General features: G+C 38.7%; 1 protein-coding gene across 1 annotated transcript in view; it reads left to right on the top strand.

The window, feature by feature from the left end:
* DPY19L1 (dpy-19 like C-mannosyltransferase 1) overlaps positions 1-16,983 on the top strand; it is an 84,967-nt gene extending 67,984 nt beyond the window's left edge. The window contains 8 exon segments of the mRNA XM_027573802.2: positions 1,516-1,539; positions 1,541-1,566; positions 3,953-3,977; positions 5,031-5,150; positions 6,563-6,737; positions 7,481-7,580; positions 8,734-8,859; positions 14,148-16,983. Of these exon segments, the coding sequence (XP_027429603.2) occupies positions 1,516-1,539; positions 1,541-1,566; positions 3,953-3,977; positions 5,031-5,150; positions 6,563-6,737; positions 7,481-7,580; positions 8,734-8,859; positions 14,148-14,304 (753 nt within the window). The 3' untranslated portion in view covers positions 14,305-16,983.
* Positions 16,984-22,494: the final 5,511 nt, after the last annotated feature.

The raw sequence follows: 22,494 nt of genomic DNA, 5'->3' as shown, positions 1-22,494 counted from the left end.
ATTGATAATGTATTACCAACATCAATAAAATTGTTAGACTCCCAACTTGGCTTTGATAATGAAATTCTAAGCCCAGATTTAAATCAGGTCAGGGAAGTTCCAGTCTTTAGCAAAGAGCAGGTATGATATTCTCTTTTTTCTTTTAACAGTTGGTGAATTCTGTAACTGCAAGTGTTTTAAGAGAATGAATAAAGATTAATCTATAATCAAAAACCAGATGATAGACCCTAAAGGTTTTCTGATTTGTAGTTAGTAATTTCGGTGTTAACACAGTGTTATATATTTGTAGAATATTCTGTACTGTAATTATTGTTCACATTATATATTTGTACTCTCCCTGAACATATCACATGTGTTATTGCACCTGCTTATTTGACAGCCCTATAGGGGATATTATTATCTCCATCTTGACAGATGCAGCTTTAGAAGATCAGAGAGGTTGTTGCCAGCCTCACATCATGTCCATTAAAAAGCAAGGGAATAGCAAGAATCAAACTCGGCACCTTTCCCCCCTTATTGGGTGTTGTGTCGTGTTCAGCTTTGTAGTCCCACAAGCTTTTCAAATCTAATGAGTTTTAGTCAGTCAGTTTCTGCTCTGTGCCAGACTCTGTGCTTCCTTTGCCTTTTGCATACTTTATGTGGGTGTGCACCCAGTAGGTAATCAAAGAATACCAACGTTGGCAATTCAGAATGCATTAAAAAGACAGCAACCTGGATGGCTAGAGATGATGAAAACAATTACATCAGGTTAAAAAAGCTGAGATGTTTGATTTAAAGAAGGAGGATTCAAAGGGAGAATGGATAACTATTTTCAAATATTTAAAAGCCTGCCACTTGGAAATAAGATTACACTCATTTTGGCTCCTTAGAATCATGGCCAATTCTAGGGGGAAGGATTTTTGACCAGAATTGATCTAGACTGACTAGGAAAGTGTTACAGACTCAAGCAGCAGTTGGGTGGTTCTTCTAAGAGCTGGATGAAAACCTGTCAGCAGTATTATAGAGGACACCCACACTGGGGATAGGATTCAGATCAGATGACCTTCCAGTTGCTGCTAAATATGCACACTTAGTGTTTGGTTAGTTGTACTTATCAGTCTCTGAGTTCTTTGTCCAGGTATGTGTATATATGATTAAGGAACGGCATTGCCAACAACCTTGGCACGGTGGAATTCTGAATGTGAATTGGAAGCCACAAAGAAGGTCAGGTTTCAGGGCTTAGCAATGCCTCCTGGTTGTTGTCCACCTTCTGGGAGATCATTTAATCCATCTGAGCCTGTTGCTCATTTACAAAATGAGGATAATACAATCTACAGTACGGGGCTGTTGGGTATTAGATATGGTCAAGTACTGTATAAATGGAAGAGTATCGTGTTATAATTATTTCCTGAGTTATCTCTTAGCTCCATACTTCTTATATTTTTAAGTAGAAGTTTGAAAGTTTAGAAGATACTTTAGTTGAAATTTTGTTTTTCCCAACACAGCTCTTCTAAAGTGTTAAAAATCTATTTGCAGATTATTAGTGACATGTGGGGTGTCTATAACTAAACAACAGGCACATATAAGGTAAATATGCTATTAATCATTTTGTTACATTATTAAGTAGATATTTACGATGTATTTTTATAGTTCATGTTGCACTCAACATTTGATAACTGGTGTTTTCATTCCTCTTTGCTGTTCTCATTATTCCCTATCTGTGCAGAGCTCAGAACATCACTTATTCATACTTCAAATCCATCCATACACTCCTACGGTAGGCCTACACATAATCTATATGTGAAGGACACAGCTTTGTGCTTCAGTTTAGCAGGGAAAATAAATTATTCTGTTGATGGTTTTAGGACCAATGGACTGTCTTTTGAGAGAAGAGCAGGAAAATTAAAACTGATTCATACTTCATGTTTACAACAAACTAAATTTCAGATGGAGCAAAGATTTAAATGTAGGGAAAAAAATAAAACCCCAATATTAACCAAGAGATTATTTTTAGAATTTTAGCTTTAGAGAGGCCTTGTTAAGTATGACATAAAACCTGTAAGCTAGAAGGAAAGATTGAAAAGGCTGACTAGATAAATATTTTGGTTTGATAAGATACTGTGAACGTGTTCAAAGAAAAAGACAAATTGGGGAAATATTCCCAATATACGACAAAGGACTAATGACTGGCATACATAAGCAACTTCTACAAATTAATAGGAAAAATGCTAAAACCCCATTAGAAAAATGAGTGAAGGACACAAAGAGGCGACTGAGAGAAAAATAAATTCTCATTTTTCTCTTTTCTGCTACACTCATGTCCCATGGACCTGCCTTCTGCTCTTTAAACCAGGGCGGCTTGGTTTCCTGCCTCTGCAGTTTTGCCTGGTTTGTGCCCTCCGCTCCCCACAGCCTGGCTCTGCATGTGGCCCACTCCTTTAATTCTTGTTTAAACATCACCTCCTTCAAGAAGGCTTTCCTGACGATCACTTCTGACGCAGAGATTCCTTGTCTCCTTGCTTGTTATTCCCCATTATCTCATGCTTTATCTTCTCTCTCAAGCATTTATCACCCTTTATACTTGAACACTGGTGCACTGCCTGTCTCCTGTGGCACCACTATTCTCCCCCACCTCTCTCTTCTCTAGTCTTGCTGTCTTTGGAGTTAGCCCATTAAGGACCTTCCTGCTATGGGTCTCTGTACGGTCTTTCTGCCTGAGGGATGCTCAACCTCAAACTCTCCACTCCTTTCAGGCCTTGCTCACATGTCACTCAGTTGGTGACCACATGGATTGACATACACCTTCCCGGTCACCCAGCATTCCTGGCACCTTTTGCCCTGCTTCTTTCTCTCCACAGTACTTATCACCATGTGTCTTTGCTCATTTACTTTTTGTTTTCTCCCTTGACTTATATGTAAGCTCTGTGAGGGCAAAGGTATTTTCCTGTCTTATTTCCTGCTGTATCTGCAGTGTTATTAGTGCTCAATGAAATTGACGATGGGTGGGTTTGTGCCCTGTAGTCCCGAGGGGTTCATTTTTGGTAGGGCGAGACAGATGGTAATCAAGAAACCAGTGAATGAACACCTTTGAGGAGATAAAACAGGGAAATGGAGTAGGAGTGATTATGGAGAGGGCACTGAATATGGGGAGTCTCTCTGATGTTTGAGGGAGTAAGATTAGTCTTGTGTGACTGGAGCACAGTGACCAAGAGGGAATGCGGTAGACAATGAGTTTCAAGAACGAGAAGTAGGAAGAACATGTGCGGCATGGTAAGGATTTGAGAGTTTATTCTTATTACAAAAGGAATCCACTGGAGGGTTTTAAGTAAGGAATTGGCATGACTAGATTACCATTTTCAAAAAATTTGCTGGCACCACTGTGATGATAATCGAAATGGGATGGCAGGGAAGGGGTGGTGTGGGGTCAGAGGGAGATGTAGGGAGGTATATGGGCCTTTAAGCATGTATCCTTTCTCAGGAAATTAAAAACTGTCAAGCAAAACTAAAGTGGGCTATTGGTATATTCCGTAGCCGCTGCTGAAACATCTTTTATGTGTGGTTTCCTAATGATCTCTAGCAGCTGCAGTTTATGGGGGAGCTCAGGGACCACTGGTGATGAGAAGCAGGGGTATGGAAGTATGGAAGGCTTCAGGCTTCCCTTCACTCCCTGCTTTGCCAGAATATTCCCCAGGGAGGTATCTCATACACCACAGTGTGCCTTTGTTGAGCCAGTAATTATCATGTAGTCAATGTGCACGGTATGCAGCATTGTCATTAAAAAAAAAAATCAACTGTCTTTTAAAACATTGTGGCACCAGTTTCAGTTCATAACTGTTAGTTATTTTTATTTACATATATGTGTCCATTGGAATATTATACAAGTTGTAAAACTTCATATTTGTAAGATAATGCAAATAGTTGAAGTAAGTGCTTCAGTAATGATTCAATAGTAGTATTTCTTATTCCATTTCAGAAAACACCAGTTTGATCATGGAGAGGTAAAGACTCAATATTACTAAAATTTTCTGTATATTTGGACTTTTCTTTCTAGTTCCAGTTTTTAAGTATTGGTAATTGTCACTCATCATCTTCAAAATAGGTCTGTGTGTGTTTTTATGAGACTGTTACAAACACGACCATTCATTTGTTAAAACAGTTAAGTAGGAAGCTCATTTGGTCTGTTCTGATCATCCTCAGGATGATCTGGTTTATTGTGTGAATGGTTGCTGCTTCCCTCTCTTGGTGATGCCACCTGTTTTTCTTTCTTCCTTCCTTTCCCTTTCCTTCCCCTTCCCCTTCCGCCTTCCCTTCCCTTCCCTTCCCTTCCCCTCCCTTCCCTTCCCTTCCCTTCCCTTCCCTTCCCTTCTCTTCTCCTTTCCCTTCCCTTCCCTTCCCTCCCCCCCTCCCCTCCCCTTCCCTCCCTCCCCTTCCCTCCCTCCCTCCCTCCCTTCCTTCCTTCATTTTTGTTTATTTTTATTAAGGTATAATTGACATGTAACATGATATTGGTTTACAGATATACAACATAATTAATCAGATGTTTGTACATTGTGAAATGGTCACCATAATAAGTCCTTAGCTAACATCCATCACCCATACAAAAAAATCTTTTTTCTTGTGATGAGGACTTTTTAAGATCTACTCTCTTAGCAACAGCATGGGTGACTGCAGTTAATAATACGGTATTGCATATTTCAGCTGGTTTTGATGGCTGTTCCAAGGCAGAGCTCTGGGATCTCAAGCAGTATTATTTTGATTACGACTTTCCTACCTTAATCTGATGGTAGCACCAAGTTTGATTCAGAAATGTGGGCTTTATTAACTGCAGGCTTAACTCTGAGCAAAATTCTAAAACCACTTACGGTAGTGGCTTATAATTTTAGCTTCTAATAAGATAGAGAAGTTTGAAAGTGAATTTTAAGACTCGTTTATTTCAGAAATCACAATATTGTTACTAAGAAAAAGCACCCTTTTCTGGATATTCATCTTTTTAACAATATATTAAACTTCACAAATAGTAGGAATGAAAAAATATTTTCTCTTTCTTTCAGCTAGTTTATCATGCATTGCAACTGTTAGCATATACAGTCCTCGGTATCTTGATTATGAGACTAAAACTCTTCCTGACACCACACATGTGTGTTATGGCTTCCTTGATCTGTTCAAGACAGGTAAGGTGGTGTTATATTGGCGTTATAGCTGCTATGGTCACTTTACCCCTGCCTTTGTTATTGAATGGCCCCCTAAAATAATACTGAATTACTCAAAATTCTTTAAACTGTTGTAGTGAAAGTTCTTCATGGTTTTGTATTAACCTCTCCTAAAGGGCAAAGGCCAAAGCAGGTCATGTATTCTAAAATAGTCTTTGGCATACAATGAATACTCAAGTAGTGTAGGCTGAATTCATGAGTGATTACTACAGATTTTGATAGAAAACAGAGCTTCATTGTAGAAATAATTTTTTGTTGTTTTGATATTCCTACCCCAAAGAATTCTAACCAGTGATTTCAAGTTGCAGGTACTTTCAAATAGATGTTCTTTTTCGGTATCAAGCTTAAAGAAATTTTTTTTTCATTTGAGTATACATTTTTATGAACATCCCTGGCTTGACTTTTTAGAATTTAGTGTAAGCCATTTTAGTTATTTGCTATTTATTTTTCCTGGCTAACTGCCTCCTTGCTCTGTATCCACAGATTTATGCTTCTACACGGTGTCCCCTTTTCATCAGACCATTGGCCAAGGTGCAGCAGCAGTCGCTTTCTTAAATTTAGCAAATATTTACTAAGCATCTACAGCACGCTCTAGAGATGAGGGTAGAATGGTAAATAGAAAAGTCAAAAAGCAAAAAAATATATATATATATGCCCTCAAAAAGCTGGATCTGGTTCTCCAGACATAGAGAACTTAAGGGGAGAATGAGCGGGACAAAGTGTTACTGAGTGTGGACTATTTGAATGGAAAGATCAGTCAGCCTCAAGGTTCCCAATCGGAATGGTGGTGTTGTGTTAGGAGAGGCAGTGTTTACTGGAGGCCAGCTTAGGGATGAAGCCACTCTCCCTGACTCCCCCAGGCTGGGACAGGAAAGGAGGCTGATGGGAAGCCTTGCATCTTAAATCCCAGCCTGCGCCATGGCTGAAGATAGAGAACCTTGCCCCGGGGAAGGTTTCACAGGTGTGGGACCTCTGCGAACACATGGGGGCCCACCCTCAGAAGGACCCTACACCTACTTGGATATTCTTCTGTTGTTCTTTTGAACTTCTAAATAATTTTTGAACAAGAGGTCCCATATTTTCATTCTGCATTGGGCCTGGCAAATTATGTAGGTGGTGCTGGCTTTACCTGAACCTGGAATTAGAACAAATTGAGAGAACTGCTTCTTAAATTATGTCCCACCCATGTAAGGCTAATGGCAAAATTCTTTTAATCCCTCTGGTCATTGTTTCTGGAACTTTTTCTTAGAATAATTAGTCCTTTATCTGGGACTCTGCCAGAGACTGCATTCTCCTCTGGGAAGAACTTTTGTTTATTGGATGCAGGCTGCTTTGTACTAACAATTATCAGTGTATTCTTCATTTGGTTTCAGCTGTTTGGATGGCTCTTTTGCAAAGTACATCCTGGTGCTGTTGTTTTTGCTGTATTAGCAGCAATGTCAATACAAGGTTCAGCAAATCTGCAAACCCAGTGGAATATTGTAGGGGAGTTCAGCAATTTGCCACAAGAAGAACTTATAGAATGGATCAAATACAGTACTAAACCAGGTAAGTTTCCCCCATAATTTTATATGCCACAGCAAAATCTTAAACCCACATTACTTCCAATGACCTTACTCTTTCTAAGCAGTGCTGCTTCTAGATTATTCAGAAAAAGAGAGATGTCAATCTTACTTAAATGGTTTGCAAAGGAAATGTTATATTTTCTTAGTAACCTATTTTGCTTTCTTCCATAAATTCTAATGTTTTTTCAGAATTCATCCAAAGTTTTGTGTGGCATAATTTAAAATAATTTTTGTTGTGCTTATTTTCCTAATGAGTTTTTAATCTTAGTCTTGCACATTCCTTCTTGAAATGAACTCAAAATATGACACTTTATTCAAGGGAGATTTTGTTGTTATCTGAGTATCAAATGACTGAATTTTAAATCATTTCCTAGAATTCCTTGGTGCTATAAAACTTTCCTAGCCAATTCGTTATTCTTTCCTAGAGGCAGGACAGATTCCTAAGATATTACAAAAACAAACAAACAAACAAACAAAGCCCCAGAAATCCTCACTGATGAAAGGAGGAGGCTCTAACTTCCAAAGAAAATGGTTTACCCAAGCCAGGGGGCTGATAGCCATTTTACCAGCCAGCTGACTTCAGTCTGGTTCTTCCATTGAGTCTTTTAAGTCATGAACCTCTCTGGGCCTCCACTTTCTCACCTGGGAAGCGACCGAGTTGACCAGAAGGAGACCCTTGTAAGCCTCACTGAGTGTCTTCCTGAGACCGTCTTTCCTGCTTTGCAGACGCAGTGTTTGCAGGTGCCATGCCCACAATGGCAAGTGTGAAGCTCTCTGCGCTTCGGCCCATTGTGAATCATCCGCATTATGAAGATGCAGGGTTAAGGTTAGTACACAATTCTCACATCACCCAAAACAAATTTCTCACACAAATCCTGAGTGAGGGAACCAGTAAAATAATGAGTGTTTCCAGAAGGCTGCAGTGAACGGGGATTTATAGAATTAGGGGAGAAAACAGTGGTGAAATAAGAGGGCCAAGTCAGATACAAAAATGTTTATTGGGCAATAAAACTACAACGTTGGGGGTTCTCTTCTCTACTAGGCAGCAAAATGAAATCATAGCATGTCTGTCTTCTACAGGTGAAGTGAATTGCAAGACAGCCAGGTCCTTATTAGTCATCATCCTCCTTAAGCTCCCCAGAAGATTCATGAGCCTCTATCTTTTATTAAGGTTTCCTTTTGGCTATTTTTCTTGAATTCTGAAGAGTCAGTTGATGGAATCCCATTCAAAGATTTGAATTTATTCTGATTTTCACCCATGTAGCCTACTAGAATGGTCTTGGTTTTTGTGTTTTATATTTTTCATAAGTTAGAGTTATTGTGTTCTCTTTGAAAAGGACATAGATTTAATTTTCATGCAATTTCTGGGTTAGGTCAAGCTATTCATTTCCTAAGTGATTGGGTGAATCCTATTAATCTGTTCTTTTGTGTAACAGTGACACTTCTGTTTTATAAATAAAAAATCTTTTCACTAAAAATCAATTTCAGTAAGCTTATTTCCAGAACAGTTGTGTTGAATAAGTTTAGTTGTTGTTTTTTTGTTTCTTAATCTAGGAATAAAACGGAGAGCCGTGAATGCCAGTTCTGGCTGCGTTCAAAGTTGGGACTGCGGTGTAGCTGTAACGTAGGCGGGTAGCCGTGTTTATGTGCGTCCACGCACAGCAGGCCTTACTCTCATGTATGACAGGGTCATGGAGAATACAGAACAAAACCAAGCAAGCAAACAAACAAAAAGACTAAGTTTGGAAATGCAGGGATGCATTAAACTGAGCCTCTTCTCCCAGGACTCTTATGCTATGCTTCTACCTTTTTCTTTTGACCTCCCCGATGCCCCTGAGCAGGAACTCTGTGAAGCATGTTCTCTTGACCTGACTCTTCTGTAGTCTTTCTTCTTCTTTCCATTCAGTGCTCTCTTCCAAATAGATTGATTGCATCCTTTTAATCTTGAAAATCTTCTGCCCAATTATTTTTCTTTAAAGAGCCAGAACGAAAATAGTTTACTCAATGTATAGTCGAAAAGCAGCTGAAGAAGTGAAGCGGGAATTGATAAAGTTACAAGTGAATTATTACATTCTAGAAGAGTCCTGGTGTATAAGAAGATCCAAGTGAGTATTCAACACAGTTAATATTTTATATTCATAAGACATGAAAATTAATTCAGTCTTATGGCAAATGCTTTACTCGTCATATATGGGGGATATATGTAACTTTCAGCATAGTATAAGTGGTAAAACTTTTTAGATCATTATTTGCATTGGAATTTTTTCCTTTCTGCTCATTACAAATGTTTTTTTATAATGATTTGCATGTGTACACTACCTTAAAGGTATTGTATTGGCACTGACAATTTCCCAAATTGCTCATATTTGCCTTTGATGTTTTTAAAAACTTTTAACTTAAAGTCGGATGTATTTTCTTTTAAAAAGACTTGCAGAGTCTGCAACCGAATAATGGTGATTCTCACTGTAATGAAGTAAGGCAGGCAGCTGAGAGGGCCTCCTTTGCACGTGCCACGTGTCTGCACCGTGTCCATGAGGGACAGGCCCCCCCGTCCCAGCATCACCTCAGAGCGACCCTTCCTTCTTGCTGTTCCACATCTGATTTGAGTGGGGAAATAATTAACTTTACTGTGACCCACATTCTCTTGGGTTTATAGTTTGAAAAACTGTTTCCACTCAAGGAAGTCCATTAAGCATAGAATAGCAAAAGTTAGTAAGCTCTGCAAAGCAAATATGAATTGTGAAGTTGACTGTTTAGAAATCTTACACCTGGGTGATGAGACAGCCGATGACAGGAGCTTGCTTTTAAAATACCAAAGCATTGGCTCCATGAGGATCACAGACATGAGAAGTTCATTACAGATCAAGAGTATTTTATGGAATACTATTATTTTTAAAATTCTCACTTCCCTTTAAACAGAGGCCTTTGGAGGTTGCTGTGTTTGTGGCTTAATCATACTTACTCACCATGTATTTCAGTGATACACAAGGGTGTTAAGACAAAATAATTAAATATTGACTCAGGAGTGAGAATCGTTTTGTGATGCAGTAGCTGTCCACATTGCCCACAAGGAAACTCAAACAATTGTTGATTATTGAATGATTTTCCTATGAATGGGTCCCAGGTGACTTGAATTGAATCAGGATCTATACAAAATGTTCTTGTTCTTAGAGTCGTAATTCAGAAAATGTTTTAGTTCCTTATAAACATAAGAATCTCGCTTTTAATTAACTTTGTTATATAAACTTAGGACAAAAAAGCCACAAGCATCTCTCATAACAATTTTATGAGGACATCGTAATGTAAATGAATGGTAGGTTGACATTTGCAGTCAGGAGAACATAGTTTCTTGACGGAGATTTCCACCCACATTGTGATCTTCTTTTATTGCCTTGGGCTTCACTTTCTAGTTCAGTGATCAGCCTGAGACACCTATAGGTTACTGGAACATAAAAATAATGCTTTATGACCTTTCTGTCCCCAAGCTAATGATGAGCCTTGATTCAAGATTCTTCATTTTTTTTCTAGACCGTGCATAGTGTTTTGAATGTGTGGGAATTGCAGAGGCTGGGGCGCTTTGTATTCTAAGATATTGATGGAGCTCCTTGGATTTGCCTCACTGTAGTGGTCTCATGTTCTGATGGGCAGAGCACTGTTTTGTACACCAGAAGGGCTGAAAGACAAATTTAGGAAGTATGGCAATCAATCTTGTACACTAGACAAGGTCAGCAGTGAATTCACTGACTTTGGATCATTTCCATTTAGCGCTCATTTATGGGCCCTAAGACTGAGAATCTGGGGTGGGAGTGTGTGCTCGATTTCCCCATCTGGAGCTTGACTTGCCCCTGTGTTTTTCCAGCATGGAGAGGAGGAAGCTAAGGGAAGTGACTTTCTCTAATCTATTTTCCTCAGTAACTAAAAAAGCACTCTCCATCTACTGCAAGATTTAAGCTGATAATAAGTCTCAGGAAATTTTAGGCAGGTGCACTCTGCTTAAACCTTGAAACAAAACACAAGCTGCAGTTTCTGTTCTGCCAGGGAAGCAAATCGGGGACTGAGGCAGGAGAGGAAAGGGAAGAAGGACTAATATTTAGTGCAGTAGGAAAACTGAGTTTCTTGACAGAAGGATCTTCTTTAATACTTTGGACTCCACTGTCCATTTCAGTTATGCCTGAGACATCTGTAGGTTACTGGAAGAGAAGAGTGTGTCAGAGCAGGGGGAGGAAGTAGGGACTCAGTAGGAGAAGAAAGGGAAGAGGGACTCAATATATATCTAGCACTTAAACTCTGCCCAGCACATTGGTGAGCACTGCATTTGTGTGATCTCAGCACCAGTGGGCTTTAATTGTGTAGCTTGATTATTCTTTAAATACTTGACACCACGTATTCAAATACAAGTATGAAAATGTACTCAAATGCAAGTTGTAGATGAGTTTTTAATTATCTACTCCTTTATTCTCAGTTCTCTGCTTTCTTTCTCATTAATTCCAATAATAGAGTTGACATACAATTAAAACACATGAATTCAAAGGAAAATTATTCCCATTTTCAGTAATGCTATTTAAAGATCTAGCTGGCTGGCTCCTGGAGAAGCTTCTGGAAACTGGATAAGGACTACAGGGTGTTACACTTAGGCCAACAGAGCTCACAAAGGCAGCTCTTAGCCTTCTCTTTCTCCTGAAAGCAGGTGAACCCAGGAGCCAGGTAGTTTTCTCTGCCCGTGTGTTGTGCTCTCTACTGCCCACAGCCAGCAGTGTAGTCACAGTTGGGACTCAGCATGTGTGAGAAAATTAAGTGGTAGAGAACCCAAGCCCAATCTTACTGTCATAAGTACTCAAGTGTTGATAGAATCTGGCGTCAGGGAGGCTGTGCAAAAAATGTGCCCTCTACACTCTTCTTGAGAGCACTCATTGGTAAAACCTTTTGGGAGATAATCTGACAGGGGCAAAGTGAAAATTGTGTAGCCCTGTGATGTAGCCATAGTGCTGCTTCTAGAAATTCAGCTTGCAGAAAGGTACCGGCACAAGAATCTTTATATCAACATCACTTTACAACGGCAAAATGGGAATCAGAATATCCATCCATAACACAGTGGTTCATTAATACATGGACATACTAGCAACTATTCAAAAGAATGAAGTAGATCTTTAGGTGCTGAGGTGGAATAATGGCCACATTTTCTTGTCAAGTGAGGAGTCCCAAAATAATCTCATTTTTGTAAAAGCAACCCAGGGGCATCTACATATATAAATCCGTGCCTATGTTTGTATGCACTTGTGTCTGAACTTGGATGAAAGAGGCCTCGCAGAATGTGTGCTAGATTGTGTACACAGGCCACCTCTGAGAAATGGCATTGGCAGTGACAGTGACTTTCATTTTTTTTCTTATTTTGATAGGCCTATATTTTGGCACTTTTTGGATGGTAGTTAGCTTTAAATTGAAGATGTTATTAAGAAAAAAGCGTATGTACTCCTGCCATGGTGCTTGCCTCGTGGAGAGCAGGGGAGTGGGGCTGCCTTTGGGAATAAAAAGGACATGTTAGAAGTGGTTTTTTCTCTTAAAGTGAAGCAACCATGACAAAACATAAGCAGTTGCCAATTCTCTATAATTTTTCTGTGTTTTGTATTTTTCTCTTTTTTTTAATTTCTCAAATAGCACATAAAAATTGTGAACTCCCTTTCACCTGTTTTGTTTTTATTGATATTTTCGAAGAGTTCAGGCCAGTTGTCTTCTAGGAATGTTCCATGTTTGGATTTGTCTAATTCCTTCCTCATGATTAGATTTAGTTGAGCAAATTGTGGCAAGAATATTAATTACCCCAGAGGGGTTGTATACTCTCCATATGTCACTTGAGGAGGTAGAGATCACTTTGTTCTATCATTGGTGATGCTAAGTTTGATCACTTGATCTTTAAGGGGACAGATCTCCTTTAGAATTAATAAGAAATCTGTGGAGATACTTGGAGGCCATTTGTTTATCCTCTTTCTCAACAACCTTTCACCAGATAGGTTGCATCCAGTTTTGATTCTTGCCTGAATCCGTTATTACATTGGTGATTATAAAACAGGTAATATAGATTTGAAAGCAATGTACCAGGTACTGAGTAGTGGGGGGCAAGGATGGATTTGATAAATAATAATTAATAAATGGACCTAGAGCCCTTGGCTATCTCAGTGGAAAAATTAAATCTCTACCTCACACCATACAGAAAAATTAATTTCAGATGAGTTATAGGTCTAACTGTGAAAAACAGAACTCTAAGACTTTCATGGAAGACACAATGCATATTCTCATGATATCGTGATAGGGAAGAATTCCTTACACAAGACATAAAAATCACCATCCCTAAAAGAGTGACATTTTGGAATATAAGAACAAAAAAATCTTCAATGTAATAAAAGCCAAAAAAAGGAAAAAAAAAAAAGAAAAATTTGTGAACCTAGTGAAAGCCAACAGTTATATCTAGAACACTGCTTTAGATTGAAAATAAATGTTACGGGGCACCTGGGTGGCTCAGTCGTTAAGTGTCTGCCTTCGGCTCAGGTCATGATCCCAGAGTCCTGGGATCGAGCCCCAAATTGGACTCCCTGCTCTGTGGGAAGCCTGCTTCTCCCTCTCCCACTCCCCCCTGCTTGTGTTCCTTCTCTCGCTGTGTCTCTCTCTGTCAAATAAATAAAATCTTTAAAATAAATAAATAAATAAATAAATAAATAAATGTATGTTATAGTTATCTGCAGAAGTTATTGGGACAAATATCATACAATGCCAATTTTACTTCTGCTATTCTTTATAAAATATATTGTTTTTAAAATTTAATTGTGCATTTAGCTAAAACATGAGCTGAACACCACTGGATTTGCTTTAAATTGACTCATTCTAGGAGACAGTAGTGGGAAGTTGCATAAATGTGACCTAAGCATATCTGCCAATTATAATTTTCAAGTCAATATAATACATTAACCTCTTACTGTGTGCCAGGCACAGTGCTAGCTAGATACAATCTCTCTCTCTCTCTCTCTTTCTGTAAGTCCTCATGACACACCCACGTCATGGGTATTCCCCATTTGACAAATATGGGGAGAGACTGTGTGAGCTATCCAAAAACACATTCTTGCTAAGTAGCTGAGGCAGAATTTAAGCAAGATCTCTCTTGATCAACTGAATTCATGTATTTTTGTATGTCTTTTTCTTTTTTTTTTATAGTCAACTTTGCTGTATTCACCTTGTTCTAAAGAGAATTTATGGCAGCTTAAATAAATATAATAGGATTTTTAAAACTAACCTAATTTACATAGAAAAAATGAAATGGGGGCAGGAATCTAAAAAGTGTGCTTTGCTTCATCTGCCATATATAATGTACTTTAATTTTTACTCTCTACCTTAATTTCTCTAGGCCTGGGTGCAGTATGCCTGAAATTTGGGACGTGGAAGATCCTGCAAATGCTGGGAAACCTCCCTTATGTAACCTCTTGGTGAAGGATTCCAAGCCACACTTCACCACTGTATTCCAGAACAGTGTTTACAAGGTCTTAGAAGTTACAGAAGAATGACTGCTGCCTACAGACCTACAGAGAAGTACATCAGTAATGGTTTTAATGTTTTGCTAATAACTCATGCCTTGTTTTTAATTCAAATCCCAAAAACTTTTATAGGTAACTGTTTTCAAATAGAAAACATTTTGTTTGGTCAATTCAAATGTCGTTCTGATTGTAAAAATACTTATACCTTAATTGGTTACTATTTCAATGCAGCCCCTTAAAATTTGCTATGCAAATGAGTATATGTTTGTACCTGACTTAAATATTTGTGCTAAAGTGAGTGAGCAAAACTACCTGTAAAAGAAATATGATGGGTCATGACAAGGAAGGCATGAAAATATCGTGAGTTCTGACCGTTGTAGGGGCTGATTTTAGTTCATGGACTCTTGGTGCTCCTTGCTTCCTCTTCTGCCTCTTGTTCTTGTCATTTGGACGTCTCCGTGACTGTCGTAAGCTCCTCAGTCATGTTGGGCCCCTGTCATCAACTTCCGTAAGAGCAGATGGGGCAGACATGGGTACTTGCTATGTGGACTTACCTGTTTCACTTCTTCATGTTCTTTTGTTTCTTGTTGCTCTTGTTAATGAAGCATTTCCTGCCCATGACTACTCCAGATTCTTGGCTCTAGTGATCAGGACAAAATTCCTGTAGTTACCAACCATGTGGCGTCAGCGTGTCTTCTCACTCCCCTTTCTCCCTCTTTCTCTCCCAGCATTCTTAGTCAAATAAGTGTCATTTACTCGTTTAGTTGCTTCGAAAGCACTTATTCTTGGTTAAAAAAAATTTAATGGCAATTGTGTATTTTTCTCGTTTTTAGTATTATTCAGATGTTTATATTTTAATACCTTTAACCCACTGTAAAAATTTTTCATGTTTAATTATAGTTTTAAGATCAACTATTTTGAATGACCCAAATATAATGCATCTACAAACTAATGTGTATATGAGTAGACATAAATTACAGCGGAACAGTAGACTGTAGTATGTGTAGTTTTTCTTTTACTAGTAAGATACAATAAAACATGACTAATTTTTCTGTCAAAAAAGTAAACGCATAATGAGAAGTAAATGGAGTTTTTATATTTTACTTTTTAAATTGCCTGTCTTTCGTAAGACAAAGCCTTAAGCCTTATGTTATAATTTTGATCCCCAAAACGATAATTTCAGTACGAGGAATGAATACATTCAGCCTTCCTCTTTATGTTTTTTTCCTTCTTATTTATTTTCATTTTGAAAGATTCCCAAACCTGCTCTGAATTCCTAGTATGAATTTTTGTTTCTTAGAAGTTAATTTGTGTGAAATGAGATTCTTCAAAACAGTGAATCCTCATGGTTCTGAGAAACGGTTTTAAGATTTTAAAGTCTAAGCAAACCATGACTCCGATGGACTACACATTTAATTATACAGTGTTCTCTTTATTAACCACAGGCAGCTTAACCTCATTGTGGACTGTCCTTGAGACCTGAGTCCTCAGGGATGGTTTCCGGTGCCCACTCCTGGGAGCCACTGAAGAGCTCTTCCCTTTCCGCCTTCTCACCAGAGCCCAAGGACAAGCCTGGTCTGGGGGAAGCACTAGCTTGCTTAGAGCAGACAGCTGCAAGGACAGCGTGGGCTGGCGAGCGCGCAGCCCCCAGCCCGCCCCGCACGCAGCCCGCGTTTCCCGGGAGCCTCCTCTGGCCAGAGCTGCCATCAGTGTCTTCGGGTGCCTGCCCCCTCCTCCTCGCTCGCTGGGTGACTTTTATTTCTTGGGCTTCTGCCAGTTTCAGAAAATAGGGAAGCAGCTGGGGAGTCGTGGATTAGGAGTAGAATTTGAGCAATGATGCAGCAATCCAGAAAAATGGCAAGAGGGCACTTGAGGCCGAGGTGGCTGAGAGTCGCCGTGGGCGGGAGGAGGGAGGCGCGCTCCGCTCCATGTGAGACTGTTCACGGAAACGTGGCTGTCTCACACACGCAGCCGTTCCAGGTTTTCAAAAACTGTGCTTTTAAAGTCACTCTCTTTTCTCCCCACCCTCCAGTCATTCCCTTCCTGAGGAGTTCACATGTGATGATTGGAAATTCTGTACAGGAAAAACACTAAAATACCGTTTTGACTGTTTCATATGCTGGGAAAGGTTGAAAGTGGTCCAATTAGGTTGTTCTTTTTTCTCCCCATAAGAATGCTTTTGTAATGATATTTATTAATGTAACTCCACCAGCAAGCTATGATTATATTTTAGGCCAGTCAGTTAAGAACAGAGGCCTTGGGCTACACGGCACACTCAGCCTTGGTCACATCTGGTAGCAGCCGGTGCTGTAGATGATCAGTATCTTTTATGGCAACATAGAATAGCAGTAGTTTCCATACACATGACAAAACAGTATTAAAGCTCAGTATTTTACTCATTTTTAGCATTTAAAAATATTTTTTTGCTTTAGTGTGAGGAAGGTAAGGATGGCAAGGAGGTGGTAAAAATAGCTCTTGCTGTCACATATGAAAAAACAAAGTGGGGGCAGTATTTCTATAAGCAGAAAAGCCTCTAAAAAACGCTTTGCAGGAAAAGTATTGTATTAAAATAGGACAATGATATTAAGGAGAACATGAAACGCTGTATCAGGAATAAAGTGATATCACATAGAAGTATTGTATTTTTATGAATTTTATGCCAGTTGTTTTACATGTACTATGTATGTTCAATAAAAAAGATCATGAAAAACCTAGAAAGTGTTTTTTTATTGTTATTTTCATTTCTACCTTGACTCTAACATGTTCAGCCTCATTCTGTAGTTGGATGACCGTGAACTTGGTGTGTGGCAGGCTGTAGTTCTCAGCGATGGGGGAGGGTTCCGACAGAGGGGTCTTCTTCCCTGGGGCGGCGTAGGTACTGGGGTTTCCCATACTCTTCTTCTATATTTATGCTATTACACATCTACATTGCTTTAGCATTTACATCAAGGGACACAATCTTCTTTAAAGCCGTAGTTTGGGGATAATTTTAGAGTTACTGAAAGCGTTTCCTCATACATTAAACTATAGTGTGGTCTTATGATATTTCCTAAATTATATCTGCATGTTTTTGCTTGATACAAGCATTAGTTTTGTCTGTCTGTCTGTCTATCTATCTATCTATCTATCTATCTGGAGGAAAGACAGTTTAGCTTAGTTCATGCCTGTATAATTAATTTCTTTACACAGAGACACCTTCCTTCTCTGACATCTTTGGGAGTGAAGTGTTTCTAATCCAGTGGTTCTCAAATTTCGTGTGCCTCAGAATCACCTGGAGCGTTTGTTAAAACACAGGTCGCTGCACCCCACCACAGAGGTTTCTGATTCAATTCACCTAAGGTGGTGGGGTGGTCTGGATGTTTGTGTCCCCCCACAATTCATATGTTGATATCCCAACCCCCAAGGTGATTGTATTAGGAGGTGGGACATTTGGGAGGTGATTAGGTCATGAGGGTGGAGCCCTCACGAATAGGATTAGTGCCCGTATAAAAGAATCCCAAGCAAGCTCCGTTGGACCTTTCACATTGTGAAGCTACAGCTACAAGTTGCCATCTGTGAACCAGGAAGAGGGCTCTCACCAGACACTGAATCAGCTGGCGCCTTGATCTTGGACTTTCACTCTTTAGAACTGTGAGAAATAAATTTCTGTTGTCTCTAGGATAGCCCAAATGGACTAAACAGATGGGTCCCCAGAATTTACGTTTCTAACCATGTCTCAAGTAGTGCTGATGCTCTTGGTCCAGGGACCACACTTGAGAACTGCTCTGATGGATTGCAAAAGACTATGTGGATGACTGGCCTCTAGAGGGCGTTCCTTCTTGACAGCATTTATCCCACAGGACAGGCTACACGGTCCCTGTATTAGAAACTGAATTTGGTAGAGTCCCCTCTTTGTCTTTTAGGGGGCATTGCTTCACAGAACTTGCAAGGAGCAAAGACCAGATCAGGTAGGTTTTAACCAGAACGTTAATGCAGCTTATTTACATTGTGTTTGCTGAACAGGTGGCTTAAGATCATTTAAATATTTTAAAACCGTAAACTAGACTGGGCTTCAGTTTCTTTTCAGTTCAGAAATGGAAAAACGAGAGAAATCCTTTAAAATCGAACCTCCTTTTGTAAAATTACTTTGTCTAGAAGAAAATGGATAAATTCAGTGATGTGTGTGGGTTTTAAAACTCCATTTTTCACTTTATTACCTTTGTTTGGCCCCAGAAATCTTCAATCTTCTCCCTCTTTTAGAGAGCAGCTAAGGACCAGCTTTGAGTCATGGATCACCTGTTTCTCTCTTCTGCCTTCCCTTTTCCCCCACAACTAGAAGTTTCTTATTTAACTCAGTAAAATTGTTCCCTGTGCTGAGAAAAGAGAAGCTGCTTTTAAACTTCATTACATTCTTGATTTGGTCTTTATTTCACAATACTATATCAGTGCAAATACAGTTTTACATTTGGAGTTGAAAAGGACATTAAGGTATAGGAAGGTCTTGAAAATTCTCTCCTTTAAACTTTCCTTCCATGAGAGAGATTTTTAAAATTCTGAATGAATGTACAAGTTGAAGTCTTTTTCTCTTAAGATTTTGAGTCATTGTAGTGTAGGTAAAAGGTAGATTTTTCTTTTTGTGCAAAGAGATTAGGATGGTATTGACATTGGCTCTGCTTTCAAGGCAGTGTTTTCTGTACTCCATTATCTCTAACTCAAAATCCTAATTTAAGTAAGCAGTGTGTTGTCAAAATGACTTTCAAATAAATGGTAGTGCTACCAAGCATTGTGTTTACACAGGCATGTTCTTTTTAATTGAGCATAATATCATTTCATTGATTTTTAAGTACCTGGGCTTTTTTCTGTATGCAAATTTAATACCTTGAAAGAAAGTTCAATGTAGCAAAATTAAGCTCATTCAGTTTTTATGCCGATTGCCCTTAAAGCTTTAGTACTTAGCCATTTCTAAAAACATAGAAATGAAAGTAAGAAATTTCCATTTTTAAGTAGATTTGGCATTATGCCATTAAAACTTGTTTAAAAAAAAGAAAAGGTGCCTGAAGGCAAGCTCTTCAGCTCGGTTTTATCGACACAGTTCACACCTCTGGCTCTGCCCCAGGGTGAAAATGCCCTGCTCACTGGCCAGGCCCCTCAGGTCTCCAGTCTTGGTATCTGCTCACTGACAAGAGTCCAGATTCAGAGGCCTCCCTCTTGCCCTAAAACGATCCTCCCCAGGAAGTGCAATTTGGTAATTCTTCCAGCCCTTTAAATCTGTGATGAATTAGACTTTTTCTGAGAAAAATGGCAGTCATTCTCAAACTCATCTGCACATTGGAAATTACCTGGGGAGCTTCAAAAATACTGAATCCTTCCCGCCGCCCCACCCCCCCACCTCCCGCCCCAGAGTTTGGGATTGAATCAGTCTAGGGTGTGGCCTAAGATTTGGAACTTTTAAAACTGCCCAAGTGATATTTTAGAACCTGGCTTCCCTGCCTCACTCCTGGACCCACCCTTTCCACATCTCTTCCACCCAATCAAATTAGAAATGGTCAGCAAGTTTCTCTCACGTACACTCTCTTTTATTGAGGATGATGGACTATTTCTATTTTATTAATCATGGAACCTCATGCTGAGTAGACTCCATAAGGAAAGAGCGCTCTGTTCAGGTAGAGATCCCTGCCACGGGAAGCATAGGTGCCGCATAGCATAAACCCTGATTAGAGTGTCAGTGAGAAATGGATATATAACAGCAAAAAAATAAAAGGAATTTGCTCTAAAATCACTGACAATTTAATATTAGTGTGGGGAATCGTGGTTCTTCTCTTCCCAGATGCTTTTTTTTTTTCTTTTTCCCTGGACTGTACTTTCTTGATCAGTTTCACTTCAAGATGCAACTTAAGTGTCACCTCCTTCGTGAAGCCTTCCCTGACGGCCTACGCCTTGGCTGAGTGACCTGCCCCCCACTGCCCATGCTCCTATAACTCCTATATTCCACACATTGAACATGACTTTTTCTATTGCATTGTGTCCTGATAGACTGGACTTCTATCTTACTACGTTCTGAATCTACAGTGCCTCCTAGCATAGTTCCTGGCACATAGTAATGCTTAATGATTTTTGAAATAAACCACACTTCATTCAACAATGCAGTAAATTCCATATAGCACTAAAAATTATTTATGTGAACTAAAAGAAATGGAAGATTATGTATTCTAGCTGTGGAGATGAAATAATAAGGACATTCAGAATATCTTCAGATGACATTAATATCATTTATAGGGAAAGAATATCCTTGACAAACAGCAAAACAAAAATTAATCTCAAGACATATTCTGGCTAGGTACCTTGATACATTCAGACATGGCTAGTAACCAAAGAACTATTAGAAAGCAATATGAAACACACAGATACGTCTATCTCCAGAGGAAGGACAATTGGCCTAGTTTAGGTTGTGTGGCTGTCCTGGCCACATTCATTGCTGGCCAGGAAGCAGAGAGCTCTAGGAATTTGGTTAAAGTATGAGAGAGGAAATTTCCCCCAAATGGGGAGCAATTGATGTGTTGTTGCTATATGAGGATATTAGACAAAACATGACAGTTACACAATATTGTCATAATTGAGACAACTAAATTGGAATCCTGGCTCCATTTTTACCAACTTTGTGAGACAAGATACGTCTCTTATTTTGAAAATCAGTTTTCTTGTCTTTCAACAGGATATGCCTCCTATGGTGATAATTAAAAACAGGAGAAATATGAATTCACAAATACACCAAGAAATTTTAACATACCTCTCTTAGAAATTGAGATGATAAGCAGGCAAAAACAGTCAGTAAGGATATACATAGTTTAAGTACTAGGAAAAGGAATGTTGATTTAATGATCATATTTAAAGCAACTGCACCGAACAGGTGAAGAATACACATTCCAGGTAAGTGTGTAGGACATTTCTAAGAATTGACAATAGAACATGAACTCCAGAAAGGCATGAATTTTTGGTCAGTTTTGTTCACTGATGTTAACCCAAGCACCTAGAACAATGCCTTGCATATATGAGTGCTCAATACTTGTCAAAAAAAATTGATCATATGTGGAACCAAATAGCACTTTGAAAAAAATTACTGATTGAAAACCCCTTATGTTAGAAATTAATACAAAATAAATAAGTTTTAAGTAATCCATGAATAAAAAACTCCGAAAAAATTTGAGGAAAAAACCATAACAATGATATACCACAGACAGCTTGTGGGGTATAATTAAAGAAGGTCTAGAGGTATACTTTTTTTCCTATTTAGTCTAAAATGCACATATTAAACTAAAGATGAATTCAAATATCTATGTCAGAAATATAGACAAAGAATAGCAGCATACCCTCTCCTCAACCCATGAAAGGAAATAACACGCAGAACTCGGATGAAATAGAAAACAGAGATCAACAAAGCCAAAGTAGGTTATTTGAAATCATTCATAAGACAAAATAGAGGAGGCATAAGAAATTAGGATTGGCAAATTACTGAAGCTGCGAAGAGTAAACAGATAAAGGGGATATTATGAACAATTTTGTCAGTAAGCTTGAACACTTAGATAAATGGTTAAATTCCTAGAAAAATACAACTTAATAGAACTGACCCAAGAAGAAATAGAAATTAGGAACAATTTCATTGCCAGCAAAGAATTTGAATTAATAATTTTAAGAAACATCTGCCCTCAGAGAAAACGACTTAACCTAGACAGTTTTACATGTTTGTTCTACTAAACTTTCAAGATACTGATGATTCCAATCTTATACAAACATCCAGGGAATAGACAGAGAATTCCATTTTTTAGGTGATTGTAACATTAATACCCACAGCGGAGTGGGGTTAATGCAGTAAAAGGAAAGTGCAGGTTTATTACATGCAGGAACAAAGATTCAAACAAGAACCTAAGAATTAATTGGACATAAGACAGAAAAATACCAGGTCTCAAATTGACCTATAATTTAATCAGCATCCCAATAGGCTTTTAATGGAGCTTGACAATTTGAATGTAAAATTTTTATGGATGCACAGTTCAGACAAGTCTGAAGAAGGACATGACATAGGGGAATTTTTTCCTACCAGATAACAAGATTTATCACAACAGCTGTAGAAGCATTGGCACAAGGATATACAAATTGACTCATAAAAGAGGATAGCTCAAGAACAAATGAGCACGTATTTAACAAATGAGGCTGACAACTGGTTATCTACATGGAAATTAATGA

Source organism: Zalophus californianus, chromosome 12 (genome assembly GCF_009762305.2).
Source record: "Zalophus californianus isolate mZalCal1 chromosome 12, mZalCal1.pri.v2, whole genome shotgun sequence".
Taxonomy (NCBI): Eukaryota; Metazoa; Chordata; class Mammalia; order Carnivora; family Otariidae; genus Zalophus; species Zalophus californianus.
This window is presented reverse-complemented; position numbering and strand designations above follow the sequence as displayed.